We start from the raw sequence: 22,167 nt of genomic DNA, 5'->3' as shown, positions 1-22,167 counted from the left end.
AAGGAGTGATCTATGCCATATCTAGGCCTGGCCCTAAGACATCCTGTGAAACTTCCCTTCTGCTCTCTCTTCATTGGCCAGTTGAATAAAGAGGGTTTACTAAAGGAATCTGAGGCCCTAAAAGATTGTAGGGACAACAGATGCAAGAAACTTGCCCCTTAATGACCATGTGGATCAGTACTCCCTGCCCCCCCTTGCCCCTACCCAGGGCTGTGCCATGAATGTAAAATAAACCCATGTGTTGTGTGTTAAACTGCACTGAGGTTTTGGGGTTGCTTGTTAAAGCAGCTAGTGTGATTTGCCCCAGTGCTACAGATACAAAGGCCATGTATTAAAAAAAGGGGGGCAGTTTAAGCATAATTCCTCTAATTATCTGATGCATACTGCATTCCTAAGAGAAATTTGTCTTTTTATAACTGGAGGTTCAGCCTCCTTGGACTTTTGTGAAAACTGCAGTGAACTGCCAAGGGCGAGATGAGGAGAGACGGGGAGAAGCTATTAAAACACCTCTTCAAGTTTCACCGTCTTCTTCCTTTGATAATCATACCACTTATACACACGGGTAATCTGGAGTAGCTGGGGTAATCTGTGCAGACAAGCTTGCAGAGAGCCATAACCCGGCCCCAGTTTTGAGACACTGAAAACCTACAGAGGCCACTGTCGGCCTCAACATGTGGGGGCTCTTGTGTATAATACAAAAGCTACATTGTTGATGCTCCAGGTTACAGCTCTCAGTTTGGGGTTTTTATGACCAGAGATAATTGCTGTGCCTATTGAATATAATAATATCCTTTTTTTTTGGGGGGGAGGGGGAATTACTCCCTCTTTCACCTGGGTCAGGGAAGTGGGACCAGCATCAGCTGCCGGGTCCCACTACCCTAGCCCGAACAGAGCCGAAGCATTCACATTATCCGGCAATAAACAAGTATGAAAACAAAGTGACACATTACCTGTCCGGCTAGCATTTCATATAATAGGACGCCATAGGCCCACCAGTCCACGGATTTTCCATACGGCTGATAAGCGATTATCTGTGTGAAAACACATACGGCAGTTACATTGAGCGGTAAATCAAAAAGACTGTGTTAGAACAGGTAAGTCAAGCGTGTATGCCTTTCTGCACAGCAGGAGAGGGTCCTGCAAATCACACCCACTGGGAACTACCTCCTTGTGACTCGCTGCCTAAAACCTGCTTGGGAACTGCTCCTCTGAATCCACCTGGAGATGCCACAGTGCTGTCTGAAGCTAGATTTAATTATCCTCCCTGGAGAAAAATATTGGGACAGTGGGGTGGATTTAATTTTCGGAAAAAGCCAGAGGTCATTCAGACTGAAGGTCTGATAAATAAGATAATCAAACTACGTAATAGGATTTTGCTAAAAGTAACAAAGATGATGGTGGTGATAACGCATCTGCTGAAGTTTCAAGACATTCTGAAAGAGACATAAAATAATCAAATGTCACATTTGAACCTTGTCTGAATCTTGACTCAAACCCAGCCAACTGTAAAAAAAAGAAATCAGGAACACTACAGTGTGGTCTTGATATTAGATAATATTAAGAGATTACCATTAATTTTGTGAGGTGGTAAAATGGTACGGTGACGAGTTTAAAAGCGTCCCTTTTCAGTTAGAGGTGAGCATATTTATGAGTGAAATGCATGAGAGATGAAGTATTTATGGCTGAACTGACATGACATCTTAGATTTGTCTTAAATACTTCAGCAAACTAGGAAGGGATTGGAACAGATGAAATGAGTTGGCAAAATGCAGGGAACTGGTGAAGCTGGATGACGGCCCACGGAGACCCGACCCCGACTGCTTCCCTCTACCTTTGCGGCTCTCAGAAGTACTAGAATAATTCTATGACCTGCCTTTGTGGAAGAGATTGATGCTGATTTGAATTTCTAAGCATGACATGGGTTATTAAAACCCCGGGGTTGTGGTCTAAAACACACAATCCCCCGACCCATGGATCATGCCCCAGGATTCGAGGCCAAGACATCTGAACAGGTGCTCAGCATGACCATTCTACCATTTTGCACACACATGTGACTTTGCAATGTTCTAGGTTATTTTTTTAATGGCCCACGATGTCTAATGGAATGTCCTGGCACATAGACAAACTTTCTGCTTGTCTCTTTCTCTCCATTTCTTTAATGTATTACTAAGATTTTTCCTTGCAGGATGAGAAATCCAAGCTCCTGTGGCTTGCCTCAACGTGGGTGGAAATAAGGGGGTACATGTTTAGATCTGGGCAGCTTTATAGCTCATTTTCTTTCTTTTTAAAAGATTTTATTTATTTATTTATTTATTTATTTATTTGGGAGGAGGGGCAGAGGGAGAGAGGAAGAGAAAGAGAGCAGACTCTCTGCTGAGCAGGGAGCCTGATGCAGGGGCTCAATCTGAGGACCCAGAAATCATGACCTGAGCTGAAGGCAGATGCTTAACCAACTGAGCCACTTAGGCATCCCACAGCTCATTTTCTTGACAAGGAAATGACAAGCAAAAGAAGCTGCAAGGAGGCCTTCATTTCTTTTTAAAACTACATTTGTTCTTTTTTGAAAACTTGGAAAATGCACATATCCACAGAACAAAAAAACCCTACCAAAATGAGTCTCTCTGCAGTTACCTGATGACGTGTGATGAGGCTTGCCATTCTGGTTCCAAGACAGGAAATGACTGGATCAAAGCCTGTCTGGACCAAGTAGAACAACAGAAATTCTCTTTGGGAGAGTAAGGAAGTACACTTGTTAAGCATCCACTATATATCAGAATGTGCTCTAAGCACATTCAGTAGAATCCTGTGGGGCAGAAATAAGCATTCTTCCCATTTTATAGGTGAGAAAGCTAGCTGACAGAGCAAGAAGTTTAAGAGACCGGTCCAGAACCAATCAGTTCATAAGGAGTGCTCAGGATACTGACATTTTTGTTTTAAAAATACAGTTTATAGCTTTCAAACATGTGCACTCATACTGAGATTAATAAAATATTAATCAAAGGGCTTTGAGGATTAAAGAGGTTTAAAATCATCATTTCAGTTGTAGCTGTATTTCAAAAGCACTTGAACAAAATTTGTTCCTGTAACTATATTAAAACCTGTCCTGGCAATCTATTTTCATTAATCAGTGTTTTTGTTACTCTGTTTTTAATGCAGGCGGAGCTGGGGCACAGTGCTGCTGTGGGAATTATCAGGCTGGGGCATGGAGGGGGAAGAAGGAGTGTGGTCATGCTGTATTTCATATCTTATATTCTTATAAATACCCGAGTACTCTTTACAATCATACTCCTCTACTTGGGTGGTAGAAAATGCCACCTGAGTTTGGAAAGCTGTCCAAGGTCAAGGGTATAGAAACCCTGTCTCTGATAAGAACGATTCACAAATCCTAAAAGCCATGGCCACCTGAAGACTTTTTTTCTTCTTGATTCTTTTATCAATTTTGGTCCAACTTGATTTTTATTTTCTATTTGCACAGCACAGTATTAAACTCCCATGCCTCCCGCTGATAACACCCTCTCCTTCCTCCAAGGCTTCCAAAGCAGAATGCCAAGTGCCAATGGCTCCTTTTTCTTGGCGGTAGCATTTGGCAATCCGTAGAGCCGGCCAGCTCAGCTATTGGGCTGAGATGACAAAGTCACGCTGAACACTGCAGTGCTTTCAATTGTAATAACAGGATGGGATTTGGAATTTAGCTGGAGCCTTTCGTCTTGGAGAATCTCACAATGTATCTCCCCTGGCTTGTGCGCTAGATAGAACAGGAACATCAGAAGATCTAAGTTACAAGGTATATGGCTGCAACCTCACCACTGCAAATTCAGTTTTAGAGGCAAGCATGCTTTCCCCTCAATGATAAGCTGCTGTCAAGAAATACCACCAATATCCACAAATCTCACTATAAAAGGGAAACTGTGTTAGAGAGCCCCATTCGAAGATAAATATTTAGATACACATGACTTAGGATGTTGGTTACGCTGTGCCTTGTGAGCTGTCTACACCTGCGCTGTGCAGTACAACAGCAGCCACTAGCCACATGTGGCTACTGAGCATGGGAAAAGCAGCCAGTACAAGCTGAGGTGTGCTAGAGGTGGGACATACACATCAGATTCTGAAGACTTAGTACCCAAACCGCAAAATATCTCATTCATATTTTGGATATATTGGGTTAAATAAAATATATTAAGCTTAATTTCACTGGTTTCTTTTTCAACTCTTAAAAAGTGTGGTTGTTAGGGGACACCTGACTGACTCAGTCAGTACAGCATGTGACTCCTGATCCTGAGGTTGTGAGTTCGAGCCCCACGTACAGGGTAGAGATTAAATAAACAAACAAATAAATAAATAATAAATATTCAGGAAAAAACCTCCCACACATATGCAAAATGTAGCTGCTAAATGCAATTTGGCCTGCACTTTGTTTCTACTGGATGGTGCTGGTCTATACCCCCTCATGGGCTCCTACAATGCACGCTGGTTCCTGGGCTCTTTTTGGCCTAGGGAGCCAACTTTGGGGTGAGAGCCAGGCTCAGAGGTCACAGACTGGATGGTGAGGCTCTCTTGCTTTTGTCCCCACTGGGGACAGGAGCAGGTGTCTCTGGGACTTGTGGGCCAACGGGGGCTTGCAGCCAAGACCAGGGGGACTGCATGGCAATTTGGTTTCCCACAGCAGAGAGCCTCACAAAGGGGAGGCTGACTTGGCAAGGATGTCTCCGTTGGCAGCTCTCCCTGCAGCACATGGGAGGCTGAACTTTAGCTTCAAAGACAGACCCCCAGCAGAGCCACTGTCATTCAGCCTTACTGCTATTTGTCATTATGATCATTATTATTATGCTCACATGAGCCAACTGCTTAGGGGGAGATGTCAGGATGTTTCAAATGGCTGTCTGTCTTGTAAAAGTAAGATATGAATGAGCTTTCTCCCAGCCTGGGCACAGCACCAGGGATAAAAGGGGAAGGGGGCAGCTTCTCATCTCCTACCAGGCCAGCGGCCACGGTGGCTGGAAAATTGCTCTGAAGCCACCCACCTTCCCACCCTCTGCCAGGGCTCCATAGTCAAAGGCCTCCCAAAGGGGATAGGGCTTCAAAAGCTTTTTTTGGGGGTAATGGTGTACAGTTTCTAGATGCTACTGGCAATAGTAACAATGACTATAAGCAACGTCACCATCACAACACTCACTATGTGCCAGGCCCCTTAGCTCTGTTAGCTCACTTGGCCCTCGTGAGACTTTTATGCGGTAGGAGCATCCCATTTCAAAGATGAGGAAATGAGACGCAGAGAGGGTAAGTAGCTTGCTTAAGGTCACACAGCAAGTAAGTAGCAGCACTGGGATTTGAACTCTGGTTCTCTGGACAGCTATGGGGCAGGGGGAACTGGCCCCAAAAGGGGTTCAAATGCTGAACAGGATCGAAGCTGCCAAGATGACCACTTCACTCACGAACTCTGGCTCTGGACGCTTTGTCATAAAGGACCCATGGGAAGGCAACGTGTGTGTAAGGAGACTCACTCTCCCATTCCTGGCTGTACCTTAACTGGACTCCACTCTTCATTCTCACGTTAGGTTTACTCGCCAAACCCCAGAACCCACCGTAACAGACGGCCTGACTGCAGAAGGCTCTTCCCAGGCTTCTGTTACACATTCACACTGGCCTTTATGCATAAAACATGCTTGACTCCTTTTACTGTCTCAGGGAAACAAAAATATCTCTTCCTTTGATCAAAAATAAAACTATTTTACTTCAATGAAAAAAATGATGGCCATTTTGAAAAATATCCTAAGTTCCCCAGGATAGAATGTGGGACATATAAGGCCTTCTTTATGTGCCTGGTGGAAAACACACACGTGTCAAAACAGTACCATTTGGGGGAAAAAAACAAAAAAGATAAGGTGGAGTGTCCTCTAGGTGTTCTGTCCTGACAGCTGGGACTGTGAGCTCGAGAACCAACTCGTCTGCTCCCTCCCTCCAGGCCCAACAGACCCTGGCCACTCAGCTCCTGGGACTTTGCCCCATCAGGCCGAGGCTGCTTTGCTTGTCTGCCCCACTTCACCCCAGACTCTTCCCCAGCAGGGCTGGGCCACCCTCCTGTGCACCCAGCACTGGAACCCTGGCTGGCAGCTAGCATGGCAAAACGAACAGGAGTGGATCTAACCCAAGCCCGAACTCTGGGCACCACTCATCCCTGAAGTGTGACATCAAAAGGGCCTATAGGATTGCTGGACGGCCAAGGCTGGAGAGAGCCTTATAGATAGATGCTTTATAAAGTGTCTTCAGGATTCTGGAAAGGCAGCTAAGGTTCAGAGTAGCTAAGTGGCTTGCTCAAAGATCACTGGGCTGGGTAAGTGTCAAGGTCTCCTGACTGCATCCCCTTCCTGCAGCCCCGGGCTTAGACCAGAGTTTGAGAAGCAGGAAAGCTTTGTGGTGGGTAAGGGTGAAGCACCTCCATCTCTCCGCCAAGAGGTTTCCCAAACACGTTTTGGGTGGTACATCCAAGCCCAGGACACCAGTGGCCACCATGTGGCAAGCACATTGTGACGTGAATGTTCTGAACCTGACTTCTGGAGACCAGCACTCACTGCCACATGGGAGCTGTGTGACCTTGAGCAAACTGCTTAGCCTCCCTGAGTTTCTGTTTCCCTAGCTGTGATATTGGAATTCCAGCATCCTCCTGGTTGGAACGTGGCAGGGGATAAAATGGTATTTTGCAAAATAAAATGTGCTTATTGCGGATGAGTTGGATTATGATATGACTCCATGCTGCCTAACATCGGAAGTAAGGACTGGCTCCCAGGCCTGGCTGGCAGGTGGAAATGAATCAAGGCAGTAAAGTATACCTGGCTCACAGGAGGACAAAGGAAACGTCCTGCTATGAGAGATTATATGCACAATATGTATTAAATACCCTGCAACGATTGCTGACACTTAGCAATTCTCATCACCACTGAACTTTCCATTCATTCTTTCAGCAAATATTAGCTTCCTATGTGCTGGACACTGCTAGGCAGGGGGTACATAAATGGATAAAATAGACGTTAAAATCCCGCTCTCAGGCAATTAAATTAATTTTTACCAGAGCAGCAAAACTTTAGGCTTCTCCTTTTTCATTCACATCCCCTCCCCACTTCCCTCCTTCCCTCCCCCCCCCGCCCCCACTGTTTATGGCTAATTGTACATTTCTTTGGTCTGGGTACTCTGCTAGGCCCAGGGACTGTGACTCTAACTAGGGAGACAGGAAAACGGATAAATAAAACTAAAACGTAATGCCTTACAGCAGGGATCTTTGTACACCACATGAGAAATATCTGCAATATTTGAAATCGTTGGACAAAAGTCATGATGTAAGTGTAAAGAAAATTGCTACAAGATGAAAATGGAGAGTCTGGAGTCCAAAGTATAATATTTTCTATTCAGACAAAAATTGTGGCTCTATCTAGGATTGGAGAACAGGAAATGATTTCTCTAATGGCAATAAAAGTGCTTTACAATCTACTCATAGTACCCACCTCTTCTACCCTCCTGGTTGTTCACTTTATGAGAACAGAAAGCCAACAGCAGGACCACCTCAGTCCTGCTCCCCCAAAAGGTCAGAAGGCAAATAATTGGTACAGAAGTGGTTTGTAATGATTAATACTGGCTTTACAGACAAAAAGGGAAAAAAGGAAGGAAGGAAGGAAAGAGGGAGGGAGAAGCAAAGCTCAGAGCCTGGTAATTACAGACCCCCTTCCCAGTTCTATCCCAGACTTTCGTGCAGCAGAGGAAGGCCAGAGGCTATATACACACACACACACACACACACACACACATACACACACAGATATATATATATTTAGAGAGAGAGCAAGTAAGCGAGTGTGAGGGTGGGGAGAAAGAGACAGAGAGAATCTCAAGCAGGCTCCACGTAAGTAGGGCTCAATCTCACGACCCTGAGATCATGACCTGAGCTGAAATCAAGAGTTGGATGCTTAATGGACTGAGCCACCCAGGTGCCTCTATATGATTTTTAATACATTTTTATTTTTATTTTTATTTTTTTTAATGATAGGCACACAGTGAGAGAGAGAGAGAGAGAGAGAGAGAGAGAGAGGCAGAGGGAGAAGCAGGCTCCATGTACCGGGAGCCCGACGTGGGATGCGATCCCAGATCTCCAGGATCACGCCCTGGGCCAAAGGCAGGCGCCAAACCACTACGCCACCCAGGGATCCCTTTAATACATTTTTAAAAAGAGAACTTTCAGGTTCATGGCAAAACTGAATGGAATGTACGGAGTTCCCATACTCCCTGTCCCCTACGAGTACAATCTCCCCCACTATGGGACATCTCTCACCAGAGTGGTAGGTTTGTTACAACTGATAAACTACACTGCTGCCTCCTTATCATCCAGAGCTTATGTCACAGGGTTCACTCTTGCTGGTGTACCTTCTGTGGGTTTTTGAAAATGTACCGTGACACGCGTTGACCACTGTGGTATTGTACAGAATTTCACTGCCCCCAACATCCCCTGGTCTGCCCAGTTATCCCTCCTGGTTATCCCTCCCTCTCCACTAACCCATGGCAACCACTAATCTTTTTTATGATCTCCATACATTCTGCTGTTTTCTAGGATGTGCTCTGGGCAGAATCACACAGCGTTGCTGCCTTTTCTGATTGGCTTCTCTCACTTAGCAATATGCACTTAGAGCTCCTCCAGGTCTTTTCATGGTTTGGCAGCTCATTTCTTTTTAATGTTGAATAGCATTCCATTTTGTGGCTGTATTACGGTTTATTTGGCCATTCACCTGCTGAAGGACACCTTGGTTGCTTCCAAGTTTGGGCAATTATGAATAAAGCTGCTCTACACATCCATGTGCAGGTTTTTTTAATGGACATAAGTTTTTGATTCATTTGGGCAAACGCTCAGGAGCTTGCTTGGCTGCTGGATCGTATGGTAAAGACTATGTTTAACTTTGTAAGAAACCGCCACACTGTGTTTGAAAGTGGCTGGGCGCATTCCGAGGGAGCCGCAAATCAAATTCTGAATGAAGTGCCCGCCTTTCCAGGCTGCAGAAAGCTGCCCCTGCCCCTGGCGTTTCTCTGACTCTGGGATGTGCGCTGTGGAGCAGTGGGACATGATCTTCCGTGACCCTCGGAGCAGGCATGATCACTGAGTCACATGTGGGCAAGTGTTCCCATTTCCAGTCCCTGTGATCCTGCCAAGGAAGAGCTAATCTCCGGCTTGGGCTAATTTCTTTCTAGCTCCTGGGTAACATGGGTCGGTCACGGAAGAAATCAGGGCGGTGACAATAAAATGGGGCTGGGGCAGTGGCCTCCTAATTTGACTTGGCTACCCAACCTCTTTAGCACGACTTTTATCATCCCTTGTTACGCTGAAGAAATCAAACACCTTTTTAGACACTCTCCTCCCACCCTTATGTTTCCAAGAACCTCCTCAACAGCAAGATACACTGTGATACTAACAGGAGCAGAGGTCAAATGTGAATCCAAGCTACCCCTCAGTAGCAGTCCTTGGCTGCATTGTGCAGGGCACCACTTCTGTTTACCACTGGGGAAGCCGAGGCACAAGCAAGCACCAGTGCAGTAATGCACAGTGGGAACGTAGCAGAGCCAGGACTCAACTTGGTGCCACCGTGTCAGTGGGAGCTGGCCAAGGACATCTGAGAGACTGCCTCTGACCTTGAGACCTTTCACTCCTCCTTCCTGTTCTGCTTGGTGAGAGAAATGATGATATTGATCGTGAATATATAAAATGTGTCTTGGTTTACAACATAATTTGCCTAGCCTAAATGTAGGACTCCATATGGGTTTAGGACGAGTCCATCTCTAACATTTGGAGCGGGGGGGGGGGGGGGGGGGGGGCAGAGGGCATTGGAACAACAGAGACCGGCCCAAATACCAGATGTCTAAATACACATTATAGATCAAGCTAGTGAACTGTTAAACGTTCTCTCCTACTACCTTAACCTTCCCATACAAGTCAGCTCATGTGGCCAGAACAGAATTCCACAGACTGAGTGGCTTAAACCATATCCAATCTTGTTCCCATAGGCCCAGAGGCTAGAAGTCCAAGAGCAAGGCACCTGTCAGCAGGGCTGGTTTCTGACCAGGACTCTCTTCTTGGCTACAGCCAGGCTCCTTCTCCATGGGTCTGACCCAGGCTTTTCTCCGTGAGGGTGCACTCCTGGTGTCTCTTGGTCTATAGGACACCCTTCTTTTCAGATCAGGGCCCCACTCCAATGACTTCATTTAATCCTATAATAACTTCCTTAAAGGCTTTATATCACTACATGCATTCATTAGGTTGGGGGTGGTTAGGGAGCAACATGAATTTGATGGGGACATAAGTCAGTCTGTAATACCGCTCAACAACCTGGAGGGGCATGTTGACTGTAGAGTTCCTAGACTCCCTACATTCCACTCCAGTATTGGGAGACTTGGCACTTTCCACTTTTCTTCTTAATCCTTTATCATACCTATGAAGAAGACCCTTTGTGCCCCGGCCTGACCGTCCAAGCTCTGCCCTACTATGCCCTGCGAACAGCCACCACCACTGCCCCCTCCATTGGATACAGGAGTCAGGGTGGTGTCCCTAGCAAGAATGGATCTTAGGGAGAGGCCAATGTAGGTCATGGAAGGAAATTCTCAGGCCCCGGGGACTTTGTTGCTCTCACCCTATAAGGCTGTGAGCTAAGGCTGGCAGAGGGCCAGGAGAGAACCCTCTAAAGTTGGGAGCAGGATACTACAACCTGCAGGCCAAATCCAACCTGTCTCCTATTTGTGTTCGACCTGCTTGTGAGCAAATAAATATAAAATGAAAAAAATGTAAAAAAGACTATCAGCCTTTTGGCAAAAACAGTTGCTTGATTTTGTCCTTGGTTAAAATCTAAAATTTAAATTAGCTCAACCCTTAAATATTTACTCTCTAGCCCTTAGCAGAAGGAGTCTGCTGATCCCAGGTCTAAAACACAGGGCAGGATCCCCTCTTGTCTGGGTCCTCGGCACCTTTGAGATTTGCCCTTTTTGGGGTGCCGTGTTGAGGAGCCATCCACTGACCAACATAGAGTTCCCAAACCAGCTGCCTCTGAAACTGGCCTCAGGGGCCCCTCCCATCCTGTGTGCCCTCCTTTGGGGTGACTAGGCCACTCTTCCCACCACTATATAGCATTTCTATCACCTCCCTTAGAATCTGGGCTGGCTCTGGGACTTGCTTTGACCTACAGAATGTGGTAGAAGGGACCCAGTTAAACTCCAGGTGAAGCTGAAGGGGACTTATGGCTTCCGTGTTTGCCCTCTTGGGAGGCAGCCACTGTGCTGAGAAGCTGCATAAACCACTGAGTGGTGAAAGACCCCATGGAAAGACAGACCACACAGAGGAGAACCCCTGGGGCCTTGGCCAACAGCCAACCGCCCAAGGCCATCTTGGATGCTGCAGCACAGCAGAGCCATGGCAGCCAGTGCCAAGCCCTGCCGAGTCCTGCCCCACGGAATCGTAGCATTAACACGGGTATTGTTTTAACCCATTAAGTGTGGGGGCAGTTTCAGAGCAACACATAACTGAAGCAAGTGACAAACAGGTACGGAGTGCCTCCTCGGAGGCAGCCAGGGCAAAACTCACCTCATCCTCAAAGCCATGCTTTGAGGTGGTACTGTGACTACCCCCATTTAATGGATGTCACCCCAGGCTCCTAAAGGAACAGAACTACAGCCAGAGTTCACTACGCAATGATGAAGAAAAAGCTAGTGGAAATCAAATAGGAAGCTTCCCTCAGGGGTGGACATTAAGCACACATGAGGTCAACAGAGAGGGAGATGGGATCCACACAGAATCATGTGATGCACCGTCATCTGCCCACTAGTCCCCCTTCTAGTGGTTCTCGGACTCAGTCACTGCACCCTGGTCACTGGTCACTCTCAGGCTGGTGGGTGTGGGTGGTTGGTTCCGGGGAAGCAGACAAGATCCACAGCACGGCGCCCACGTGGGATCCTCCTCAGCTCAGGCCCCTTCTGCCAAACAGGGAGCCATTCCAAACGTCCACTGTGCATGTGAACAAAATGACTACGTATGTGCAGTGAAGGCATGACCTAGGGGTTAGGAACAGAGCTTGTGCCCGTGGGAGTTTTATTAGCTGGAATACAAGATTTTCCAGAACTGGGAGCTCTTGTAGCCTGGTGGTCTTTCCAGATGTGTTTGGTAGCAGGACAGTAAGTGATAGCCTGAGCAGGGGGTCCTGGCTGCTGATGACATGAGGGCAGCAGACCCATACTTTGGGGCTTAGGGGCCCTGTCCTGCCGCTTGCTGTAAGCCTTGGACAGGTCCCCTGTCTTCTCCATGGCTCCTCTGCCTTTGTCTATAGACCTGGGATAACGCCACCCACCTCAGAGGACTACTGTGAGGTTTCAACGAGATGACAGATACAGGCACGTAGTACCTGCTAGGAAAAGACCAAGTGCTGGTCATCGCTCTCAAGATATACTCCCCAGTAAAAGGTGAAGTAAGGTTCCTGAAATCTGACCCATTTTTACAGGATTTAAACAAATCCCCGAACATAAGGCCAAGTGTAGCCACAGCACGCCAGGAGGAAATGTTCAGTGTTCGCGGGGCTCTGCAAACCAGGGATGGTGGCAGGAGGGGGCTCGGTGGCAGATAGGGGGTGAGGCGCTCTTGGGGTATACCCGAGTGACATCTGCTGTCCCCCCTTCTCCTTGGGATAGCAGCCACTGCAGCGAGATGTGGACCGGCTGTGGGTTCAAAGCCCATATCTGCCCTGAACTGGGGCTGTGAGAAAAAGGACCAATCTCTGCACCCTGGGTGTGTCATCTGGAACCCAGAGCCCCCGACGCCAGCTCCGCAGCGCTGACCCAATGATTAACCCACCCACAGGGGGCTGGTTAGCTCCGGAGAACGGGCTGGAGGGAAGTCAGGAAGCAGGACGGGCTCCCAGGTGCCGCACTGGCCACAGCGTCCTGGGCGGGGGGGGGGGGGGGGGGGGGGGGGGGGGATGCTCCAGAGAACAGGGCGACGCTGATAAAACCCAAGGCCCAGCGAACTAAGAGCTGGGGCCGATCATGACACGGAGGAGTAACGTGACCAGCGGAATTCCTAGAAAAGATCTGGGAGAAGCCAAGGGGAAGTGGGGCCTTGGCTCTTTAAACATTTCTAGCAGGAAAGGCAGCGGCTTCATTTTCTCTTGCAAAGCCAGAGGCATGGGACCGGGACCCCACACAGAGGGACGGGCCTCTGAAAGGAAGCGAGCCACCTTCGGCTTACGCTCTTCTCTAATCAAGTGCTCTCCGCTCGGCAGGCGCCGGCTGGTGGGGGGCCGGGGGGGGGCCCAGAGGAGCTGATCCCGAGGAGCCCCGGCAGGTGCCGACTGGCCGCTCCCCGCCCGTCTTCCCCTTCCTCTCAGTTGCGCGAGGGCTAATTTACTGCCTGGCTGCCTGCGCCTCGTCCATTCTTTTCTCATTTAACTTTCGGATCCTCTTTTATTCTCCATCCTTCTCTACAACCAGAGGCCAGGAAACGTCTCCGGGGGTGTCAATATTCCGGCACTTTGGGCTGTAGGTGGGGGGGAACCCAGGTTGATGTCCCACAACTTCAGACACTCGGGTCCCCCAGCACGCCAGCTCCTGTGGGTCGGTGGCGTGAGGCAGGTGGCCGTCCCCTCGTGCCACTGGCCTCGCCCTGATGGCAGCCTTGGGGATCATCTGTCCCATCCCTGCCATGGAGTTCCTGACCTCTCGATTTCCGGCCTTCAGCTCTGCTCTGCTGCCAGCCCCCTCCCTCCACAGCCGCTCCACGAACGTGGCTCGCTGCACCTGTTCCTCCGGGGTCCCCTCCGCCCGCCCGGCTCTGCTCCAGCCCTGGGCTGGGGGCTCTGTGGTGGGCAGAAGACAAAGATTCTGTGTGGGGGGCCGAGGGGGCTAGATAAATACACCTGTGAGCTCAGGATGACATGCTCTTTCAGAGGGTGAGGAGCACCGTGGAAGGAGAGCAGGCGGGGGGGTCAGGAGTGGGTGGTGGTGGGGTTGGGGGTCTGTAGGTTTGAACAGGGTCACCAGGAAAAATGGCTTTCTGGAGGTGACACTGGAACTGAGGCGCAGGTAGGGGGCTCCACTGCCGGGGAAGGGTATCTCAGGTAGAGAGGAATGAGAAGAGCAAAAGCCCTGAGGATGGCAGGCTGACAAACTGGGGAGGTAAAGAAGCCAGTGCAGGGGGTCTGGACGGACAGGGGTGAGGGGTGGAGGGCGAGGCGAGAGATGAGGTTAGCGAGGGGAATTGGGGGGCAGACAGCAAAGGGTCTCAGGCCACTGTGAGGACCCCAGCTTCTCCAAGATGCCTAACTCAGAAGTGAACCCCCTCCGCAGCCCTTGCGGCAATGTCCTGCCCTCTGTCACTCCCCTCCCCTTCTCCTTCTCCCCTCCCCTTATGGCACCTCAATGCTCTTTAGGACCAGCTCCTCAGTTCCCCTATTCTGACAGACACTCAGCGCCAACCTCCCCCCACCTCCGGCCTTGCTTACCTGCTCCTACTGCTTGCTCAGTCACTCCCAGGAGCCTGAGGCAGGGGTCTGGCCTCCCCCGATGGGCCCTGCCCAGAGCCCTATGCCCCTGCCGGGGAGCCCTGTGTCTGCTGGGGAGTCACTGTATGGCTGTGGGTCGCTGGCTGTCCCCACCAAGCGGAGCAGCACACCGCCCACCCACAGACCCTGCCCTGTCCTTCTGGGCCTGCCTGTGGAAAATGCAAGCCAGCCGGTGAGGATGGTTTCAGGTTCCCTCCTTCCTCCTGCTTCCCTATCCCGTTCCTCCTTGCCCGTGGTATCCCCTGTCTCTCCCTCTCTTTCCGGTATATTCTCTTTCCCTCTCTCTGAGCATTTTCCCTTTGGCCTAGAAACACATTCAGGTTCTCCCAGCCTTACTGGTGCTTCCTTCATCCTGCTTCCCTAGGAGTGCCCGTCCACCTTCCCCCATCCATTTACCATCTGTTTCTTAAGACATGGTTCCTGCCTGGCTGCTGACGCTCACACTCAACTCCATGCCATGCAGCTTCTGCTGCATCGTTACCACATGCTCTTAGGGATGGCTGGTTCCCCGTGGCCAGATCCCCCCTCCCACCCCCAACACCCACCCGCAGCTCCGTGACCTCCACGGTTCTCGGCCATCTCTGAGTTCACGAGCACTCACCTTCCTTGATATCCAACATTCTATGGCTCCCTAGTTCTTCTACCTCTCTCGATACCCCTTGGTCTTCTCTTCTTCCTCCCATTCCTAAAATATGGCTCCCCCCAGATGTGACCCTTGGCCCCCTCCAGAAAAGGTCACAGCTCATGGCCCAGTAGTTCAATCTTACCAAGAATGTACACTTCCTCTTAATATATATTAGACCCAACTCTGAACTTTGGTGGTGGTAATAGGCAAGACTGGGCTTGGCTGGCCTTCCCATAGGAATGGAAGCCACTGGCCCCCTAGGATGGGTCTCCGGCTCTCTGAACCCATCCAGCTCCCCCCACCCACAGGAGTCTGCACATCTGCTTATGGTCAGCTGACTGTGGGGACAGCACATGTGCCCACAGACTGTTCCCTCAGCCGTGTTGCAGCGTGTTGTTCTACTATCTCATCCACATCTCTCAATCTATGTCTCTCCTGGGTGGCAGCAGCCTATTTCAAACTGCTCCCAGTCCCGGGCCTCCTCACAGGTCCCTGCTGGGCTCTGTTCTCATGTCAGGCCTGCCAGGCACTTAGTAGGTGCTCTGACTACCTGGCTGATTGCTACCATGTGTGGGAGAGGGACTTGGGTGTTAGTGGTTCGCCCGGGGATTTTAAGTGGTGTGCGCAGTAGTACCAGTGGGAATACAGTCCCGAGTCATTGACTGTGGTATTGATGCTTGTGACTCAGGTCCCAGATACAGTGGAGATGGATGAGTATCCATCTTCTCCTAAAAGATGTCACACATGCTGTATAACATCTCAGCACCCACTGTGAACTGCTTGTTTGCTTAGGGAGTGTTCTCTTCCCTCTGAAGATGGGGCAATAGGTGCCAAGAATACATGTATTTGCTCTAGGGTTAGAATATCTCAGGCCCAAATCCCACCTCTACCTGTTACCAGCTGTGTGACCGTGGGTGAGTCACTCAACCTCTGCTCATGTATAAAATGTGACAAACCAGATGTGCCCCGGGGGCTTTGTGCAGGGGCAGTCTCTCCATCATGGGTCCTATCCTTTGGTGTGGTCTGACATGCTCCCTGCCATAGCAAGGATTCTTTGTGGCACATTTTCAAACGACTTTGCTCCCACCGCAGCAGGAGGTACTCAGAGGTGCACCAGCCAGGAGTAAACCCATCCCCTGCTGCTGTTCTTCTTCTCCCGGGAAAAAGTGGGCAATGCAAATATTCAGACCCTGATTCTTAGCTGCCAGGAGGTGGACTCCACATGCCCCAAATCACGTTCTGTTGGGGGATTAAACTCAGATGAAGCTTCTGTTTGTCCCTCCCAGGGACTTACACCGACCGCTAAGAATTCTTTCTATGTCAAAGCAAAGAGGACCTGTAAGGTCAGATCCAGGACTTCTCTTCTGATTAGTGTCCCCCTTGTGGGTATCCAACTCAACTCCAAAAGTCCCATCTGTTAAGTGACATTTTCTGCTTTAGCTCATCTTCACTGATTAAGGAGATGCCACAATATTAATCCATTTCAAGGGGTTTAAACAAACAGCCATAAATATTTAAGTCTCTGCTTTGCCTATTAAGGAAAATGCCAGCTAGGATAATTATTTTTGCCTCTGCCTGACAGAAAGATTTACACAGAGGACAGGATTATATTAACCCCTGAGCAAATTTAGAAACTTTGAACCTAGATGGGCTTCCTCTTCACAGCAATTATTCCCATGGTCAAATATGCCATATTCCTGGATCCGTATGGGGAAATGCCAACAAAAGGTGAAACCACTTGAACTGAGATTATTGTTTCAGGTAAAACAATGTGAATTACTGATTGAGCTCCCAAAGTGGTGCAGCTTATTTTACAATGAAAGTCAACCAGAATCTAACAGGGATTTCGGTTTCTGTTTGCATGTCATGTCTTCCACACTGTAAACTATGTCAAGGGCAGGGCCCTGTTGTAGATGCTGTCCCAGTGGCACCCTGTTTGGCACACTAAGTGTACGGCACGTTCTCTGAACATGTGAGTCACTTAGGATCTGAGCAGGGGTTCTGTGCAGTGGGCAGTCCACGGGTCTGCAGGTGGCCTGGCAGTGAAGCCTGGTCCTGGCACTTCTCAGCAATGTGGCCTTAGACCATTACCTAACTGCTGTGGGCACCTCTTCTGAATCATGCTGTGGGGACTATTTGAGGGAGGGTTGTAGTAGAAGACTGCAAGAGGCCCACAATGCAATGTGGCAAATGGGTCAAGTGAATAATAACCATGGCAGGACCAACGTGCCTGGTGCCAGATGATCCTCCAAACTACATGCAGTAACTTCATGAAGGAGACATTATCATCCCCACTTTATAGGGGAAGAAACTGAGGCAAAGGATGTTTCAGTAACCCACCCAGGGGGTAGAAGCACAAATATGATGACTACAGTTCTAGAAAGTGCCCAGATGAGAAAGCCAATCTCAAAAGGTTATATACTGTATGACTCTGTCATATGCTATTCTTGAAATGACAAAGTTATAGGATGGAAAAGAGGTGAGTGGTTGGTTGGTGGGGGAGGGGAAGGATGGGGACAAGAGGGGTGATGGGGAGAGGTGGGTGTGACTATAAAAGGCCAGGAGGAGGGATGAACTATACTCTTTCTGGATTATGCTGTTGTAGAAGCAAGTCTACCCGTGTGTGATCAAGTTGCACACAAGTAAATAAACATACAAACCAGTACAAGTTAAAAAAAAAATGCCCCAAAGTTGCCAAGATACATTAGAAGTATGTTTCAGTGTCCTTAGAGGAAGGAGGTGGGAGTTTATCAAATATAGTTAGATGGGACACCATCTTGAGCGTGGTAGGATGTCCCCAGAGGTTTGTGCATTCTAGTCTGGGAATCTGTGTATATTGGTAATTTTATTTGGTAAAAGGCACTCTGCAGATGTGATTTATTTTTTAATTTTTTAATTTTTTAATTTTTATTTATTTATTTATTTATTTATTTATTTATTTATTTATTTATTTATGATAGTCATACAGAGAGAGGGAGAGAGAGGCAGAGACACAGGCAGAGGGAGAAGCAGGCTCCACGCAGGGAGCCCGACGTGGGATTCGATCCTGAGTCTCCAGGATCGTGCCCTGGGCCAAAGGCAGGTGCCAAACTGCTGCGCCACCCAGGGATCCCTGCAGATGTGATTAAGGATTCTGGGACAAAGGGATGAGCCTGGGTTATATGGGTGGGGCCCCTGTAATCACGATGGTCCTATGAGAGGGAGGCTGTAAGGCTGGGGTCACCAAAGACGGAGATGGTAAGACGTGACACCATGGACTGTGGCCACGCAAAGGCTAGAAAGGGCAAGGCAGTGGGACTCCCCCAGAGCTTCTGGTGGGAGTGTAGCCCTGCCGACAACTTGTCTTTGACCCAGTGAAATGGATTTTGGACTTCTGAGCCCCAGAGCCATATGATAATAAATTTGTACTGTTTTAATCCACTAAGTGCATAGTGATTTGTTGTAGTGGCAACAGGAACCTGATACAGGTTAGGAGGGAAAAAAAGACAACAAATGTCAATTATTTGGAACATTTCATCTACGTGGAATGCCATCTCCCTGGTGATGTCAGATGGTTGAAGTGTTACTGAGCACAGAAGGCTATTAGTTTGATCGCAGAGGCTGGGTCTTAATGGAGATGAAGTTCAAACCACCTTTATTCCTAAAAACACTGCCTTCCCTGTCACATTTTTATAGCATCTGGTGGGTGTTAAATGGAGCACGCACAGCTCATAATCACAGCCTGTTTAATACATGTTAGCCTGTAGAAGGTGTCAGAATAAATACTGCATCAGGAAGTTGTACTGGTACTGTATGATCACCTTATTCTTCCTGTTTGAGAAATAGGACTATTTAAGCTCCCATTATGCCTGGAGACAGTGATGTGTGAGTTCTTTGGAGGGCAAGCCCCATGAAGTTATGTATCAAGATAACATGTCACCTTTGGCTATGTCACTGAGAATTTAAGTTTCTAAGTAAGTGTTTGAAGTCTGTGTTTCCACACTGGGCATACGACAAACAAAACAAGGAAGCTCTTCATGCTGGAAAAAAAGAAATTCAGCTTCCCTTTTGGAACTCTGGCTACCACAGAGGGTCTACTAGGTGCAAAAACACTTTATTTGGCATTTCTGTCCTCATAGGAATTCTACAAGGAGGCTATGCTTATCTCTAACTTGCCACTGCAGAAACAGGGAGGCAGAGGCCAAGTAACTTACTGAGTTCCCACAGCCTGTGAAGAATCGAACAACAGGTGAAAAAAACACCACAAAAAAAAAAAAAAACAAAAAAAAACAAAACAAAACAAAAAAAAACACCACACAAGCTGCCAACAGCTGACACGAGAGCTCTCCCGAAGAGGGAAGGTTGGGCTAACTTTGCATCTGTTACCTTCTACCATGATGGAACTCAGCTGGGAAGAAACCGTTTCTTCCACTGGGCTGTGTGTGAATGGGAAGTTGGCTACACAGTGATCCAGGGTTATAACCGACCTGGTCATTGGCATGTAGGAAGGTTCACAATAGGACAAAAATTACTCAGAATGTGTCACAACAAGGGCTCCTGGGGGTTCAGTCAGTTAGGTATCCACCTCTTGATTTTGGCTCAGGTCATGACCTCAGGGTCGTGGGATCGAGCCCCACGTTGGGCTCTACGTGGAGTCTGCTTGAGAGTCTCTCTCTCTCTGCCTCTCCCCACTGCTTGCTCACTCACTCTCTCATATAAATATGATAAATATATCTCTCTCATATAAACTCTCTCATATAAATAAACAAAGCTTAAAAAAAAAAAAGAATGTGTCATAACAAAGATTAAGCAGTATGGCCACTGCTGTAATCACACATCTTGGAACCACACTGTTTATAACCACACTGAAATGTTCTGTCTAGATTAAACACCATGACCCACTCAATGGGTGAGGTAGGGCACTAATCACTGTAATTTTACTATAAAGTCATCATTGGAATCACCTTTTGATCCAGTTTTCCCATGCGGAGCATTTTTACAACCAAGATCTCTACTTTCTCTGCCCGACAGTATAGCTTAAATTGTTTTGACCATGACTGTGTAAGAAACACATTCCACCATACAAGCAGCTTACACATAACAAAGTTCCGTGAAATAAGACATACCGTACTATGCAGTGAGCTCTCACACTTGTTTTCTATTTTGCTTTATTTAGCTTAGTTTAGCCCATTTTGTGGTCACGACTTAGTTATTCACTAATGATTCCATACCCCAATGAGGAGGTTGTATGTGTGATTTGAAAGGTCTGGTCTAGAAAACAAGGAGAATCGGGGGGCCCTACCTCCGGGGCAATGTAATCTGGAGTCCCGCAGAAGGTCCTGGTTGTGACTCCATCCATCATGTGTTCTTTGCACATCCCAAAATCAGCAATCTTGATATGCCCTTCCGAATCCAGCATGACATTGTCTAACTTCAGATCCCTGCAAGGAAGCAGGAGAGCATCAGAGTCCATCCCATGACATCACACAGTCTGCTCCAGAGCTAGTGAGACAGAAGGCTATGTGACTAGCTGCCATTGCAATGGTGTATTAACTATGAGTCCTGGGAGAGTGGGGACCAGGGATTACTGGGTTTTGTTTTTTTACATCTCCAGAGCCTACTGTAGTGCCTAGAATACAGTAGGTACTTAATAAATGCACACCGAATAAATGATTAAATGGTTGGACTAGCGATCACTGACCTTGGCTGAGCATGTGAATCACCAGATTCCAATTTAGCAGGCCTGGGCAGATCCCACTCATTTGATTTGCTATTGTCCCATACAGAGGGCCTGGCCTACAACCAGGTTTGCCCAATCACAGGTTCAGAACTACCTCATGGGCTCACGCACGTGTGGCTATTGCATTCTGCCCTAGTGCCATACGTCCTTGTACTCTTCGACGAATACTAGAAGACATTCTCCTTTTTTTGGCATCAGACTTGTGCTGTTGCTCACCACCTGAAGAATTTAACTCAACAGTTTTTCCTCTGCTTATCCCCTACACCCCATATTTTTCTCCTGCTGAGCATCTAGAACAAAAATTCGGTTTCCATTGCTCCCTGATCTCCATTCAAAAAAAAAAAAAAAAAAAAAGGCAGAGGAAGGAGCTGTCAGTGGAGAGAAAAGCCATGTTTTCTTGTGGGAAGCAGAAATAAGATGCAACATCTTTTGAGGTCTAGAGATCAGAAAATAGCTCTGATTTGCCTGGAGGCTGTAGGCAAAGGTGGGTCCCAGCAGGTCTCTGTGACCTCGAGGGTTATCAAGTCTGTCTTAGGTCCCCATCACAGAATTATATGTGCACACGGAGGACCAGAGGTCCAGGAAGACTCTCAGCTGCACTGCTGGCAGCAGAGCTTCCATACGCACCTGTAAATGATTCCTCTTTTATGAAGAAAGAACAATCCAATGGAAATCTCTGCCGCATAAAATCTGCAAAAGAAAATGCTCATCAGGTCTCTGGCTTGCTCTGTGGATTTCTGAACATTTTGTACCTTCCAGTTTGGGCATCAGTGAGGCAAAAAAAATGTAAGATCCCGCGACTATCAGAGATCAACATCACCCTACATGTGACAAACCCTTCATCCTTCCCTCTGCCATTTTATCACTCTCACCTCCCCAAGGAATTCTACAGCTAATATGTCAAAGAGACAGGCTTACTACCTGTCCAGAAACAAGCACTTCTTGTTTGAAGCCAGTAGACAGTTAATTTACTGCTTACAAGAAGTTCCTAATGCAATCTTTTAAAAAGTGGCTGCTAGACTCTTCTGTGTCAGGACTGGGGAAGGGTGGAGAAAATGTGCATTTCCCTATTCATGGACAGAATGCGTTAGTGTGTAAAGATGCAGTGATTCCCTAGAAGACAAAGTAGAGTGTGTGATGCACTCTGTAGCTGCTGTACTCACCCCCCCCCACCCGTCCCCGCCCCAAGTGCTGGGATAAATGGGACACACACACCATGATTCATACTTGAGTTTACCCTTTTAAATAATTCATAA

The 22,167-nt window shown here is 48.0% G+C and overlaps 1 protein-coding gene across 2 annotated transcripts in view; it reads right to left on the bottom strand.

Annotated features, from left to right (window-relative positions):
- The window catches only part of PRKCA (protein kinase C alpha), a 395,491-nt gene that overhangs the window by 28,664 nt on the left and 344,660 nt on the right, over nucleotides 1–22,167 (bottom strand). For both annotated transcript variants that reach the window (XM_077853719.1, XM_077853720.1), the window contains 3 exons: nucleotides 21,539–21,601; nucleotides 20,474–20,612; nucleotides 951–1,031 (listed from right to left, as the gene is read on the bottom strand). In XM_077853719.1, the coding sequence (XP_077709845.1) occupies nucleotides 951–1,031; nucleotides 20,474–20,612; nucleotides 21,539–21,601 (283 nt within the window). The remainder of the gene's footprint in view (nucleotides 1–950; nucleotides 1,032–20,473; nucleotides 20,613–21,538; nucleotides 21,602–22,167) is intronic.

Source organism: Canis aureus, chromosome 16 (genome assembly GCF_053574225.1).
Source record: "Canis aureus isolate CA01 chromosome 16, VMU_Caureus_v.1.0, whole genome shotgun sequence".
In the NCBI taxonomy this organism is placed as follows: Eukaryota; Metazoa; Chordata; class Mammalia; order Carnivora; family Canidae; genus Canis; species Canis aureus.
Note: the sequence above shows the minus strand (reverse complement) of the source record. Positions and strands in the feature narration are given on the sequence as shown.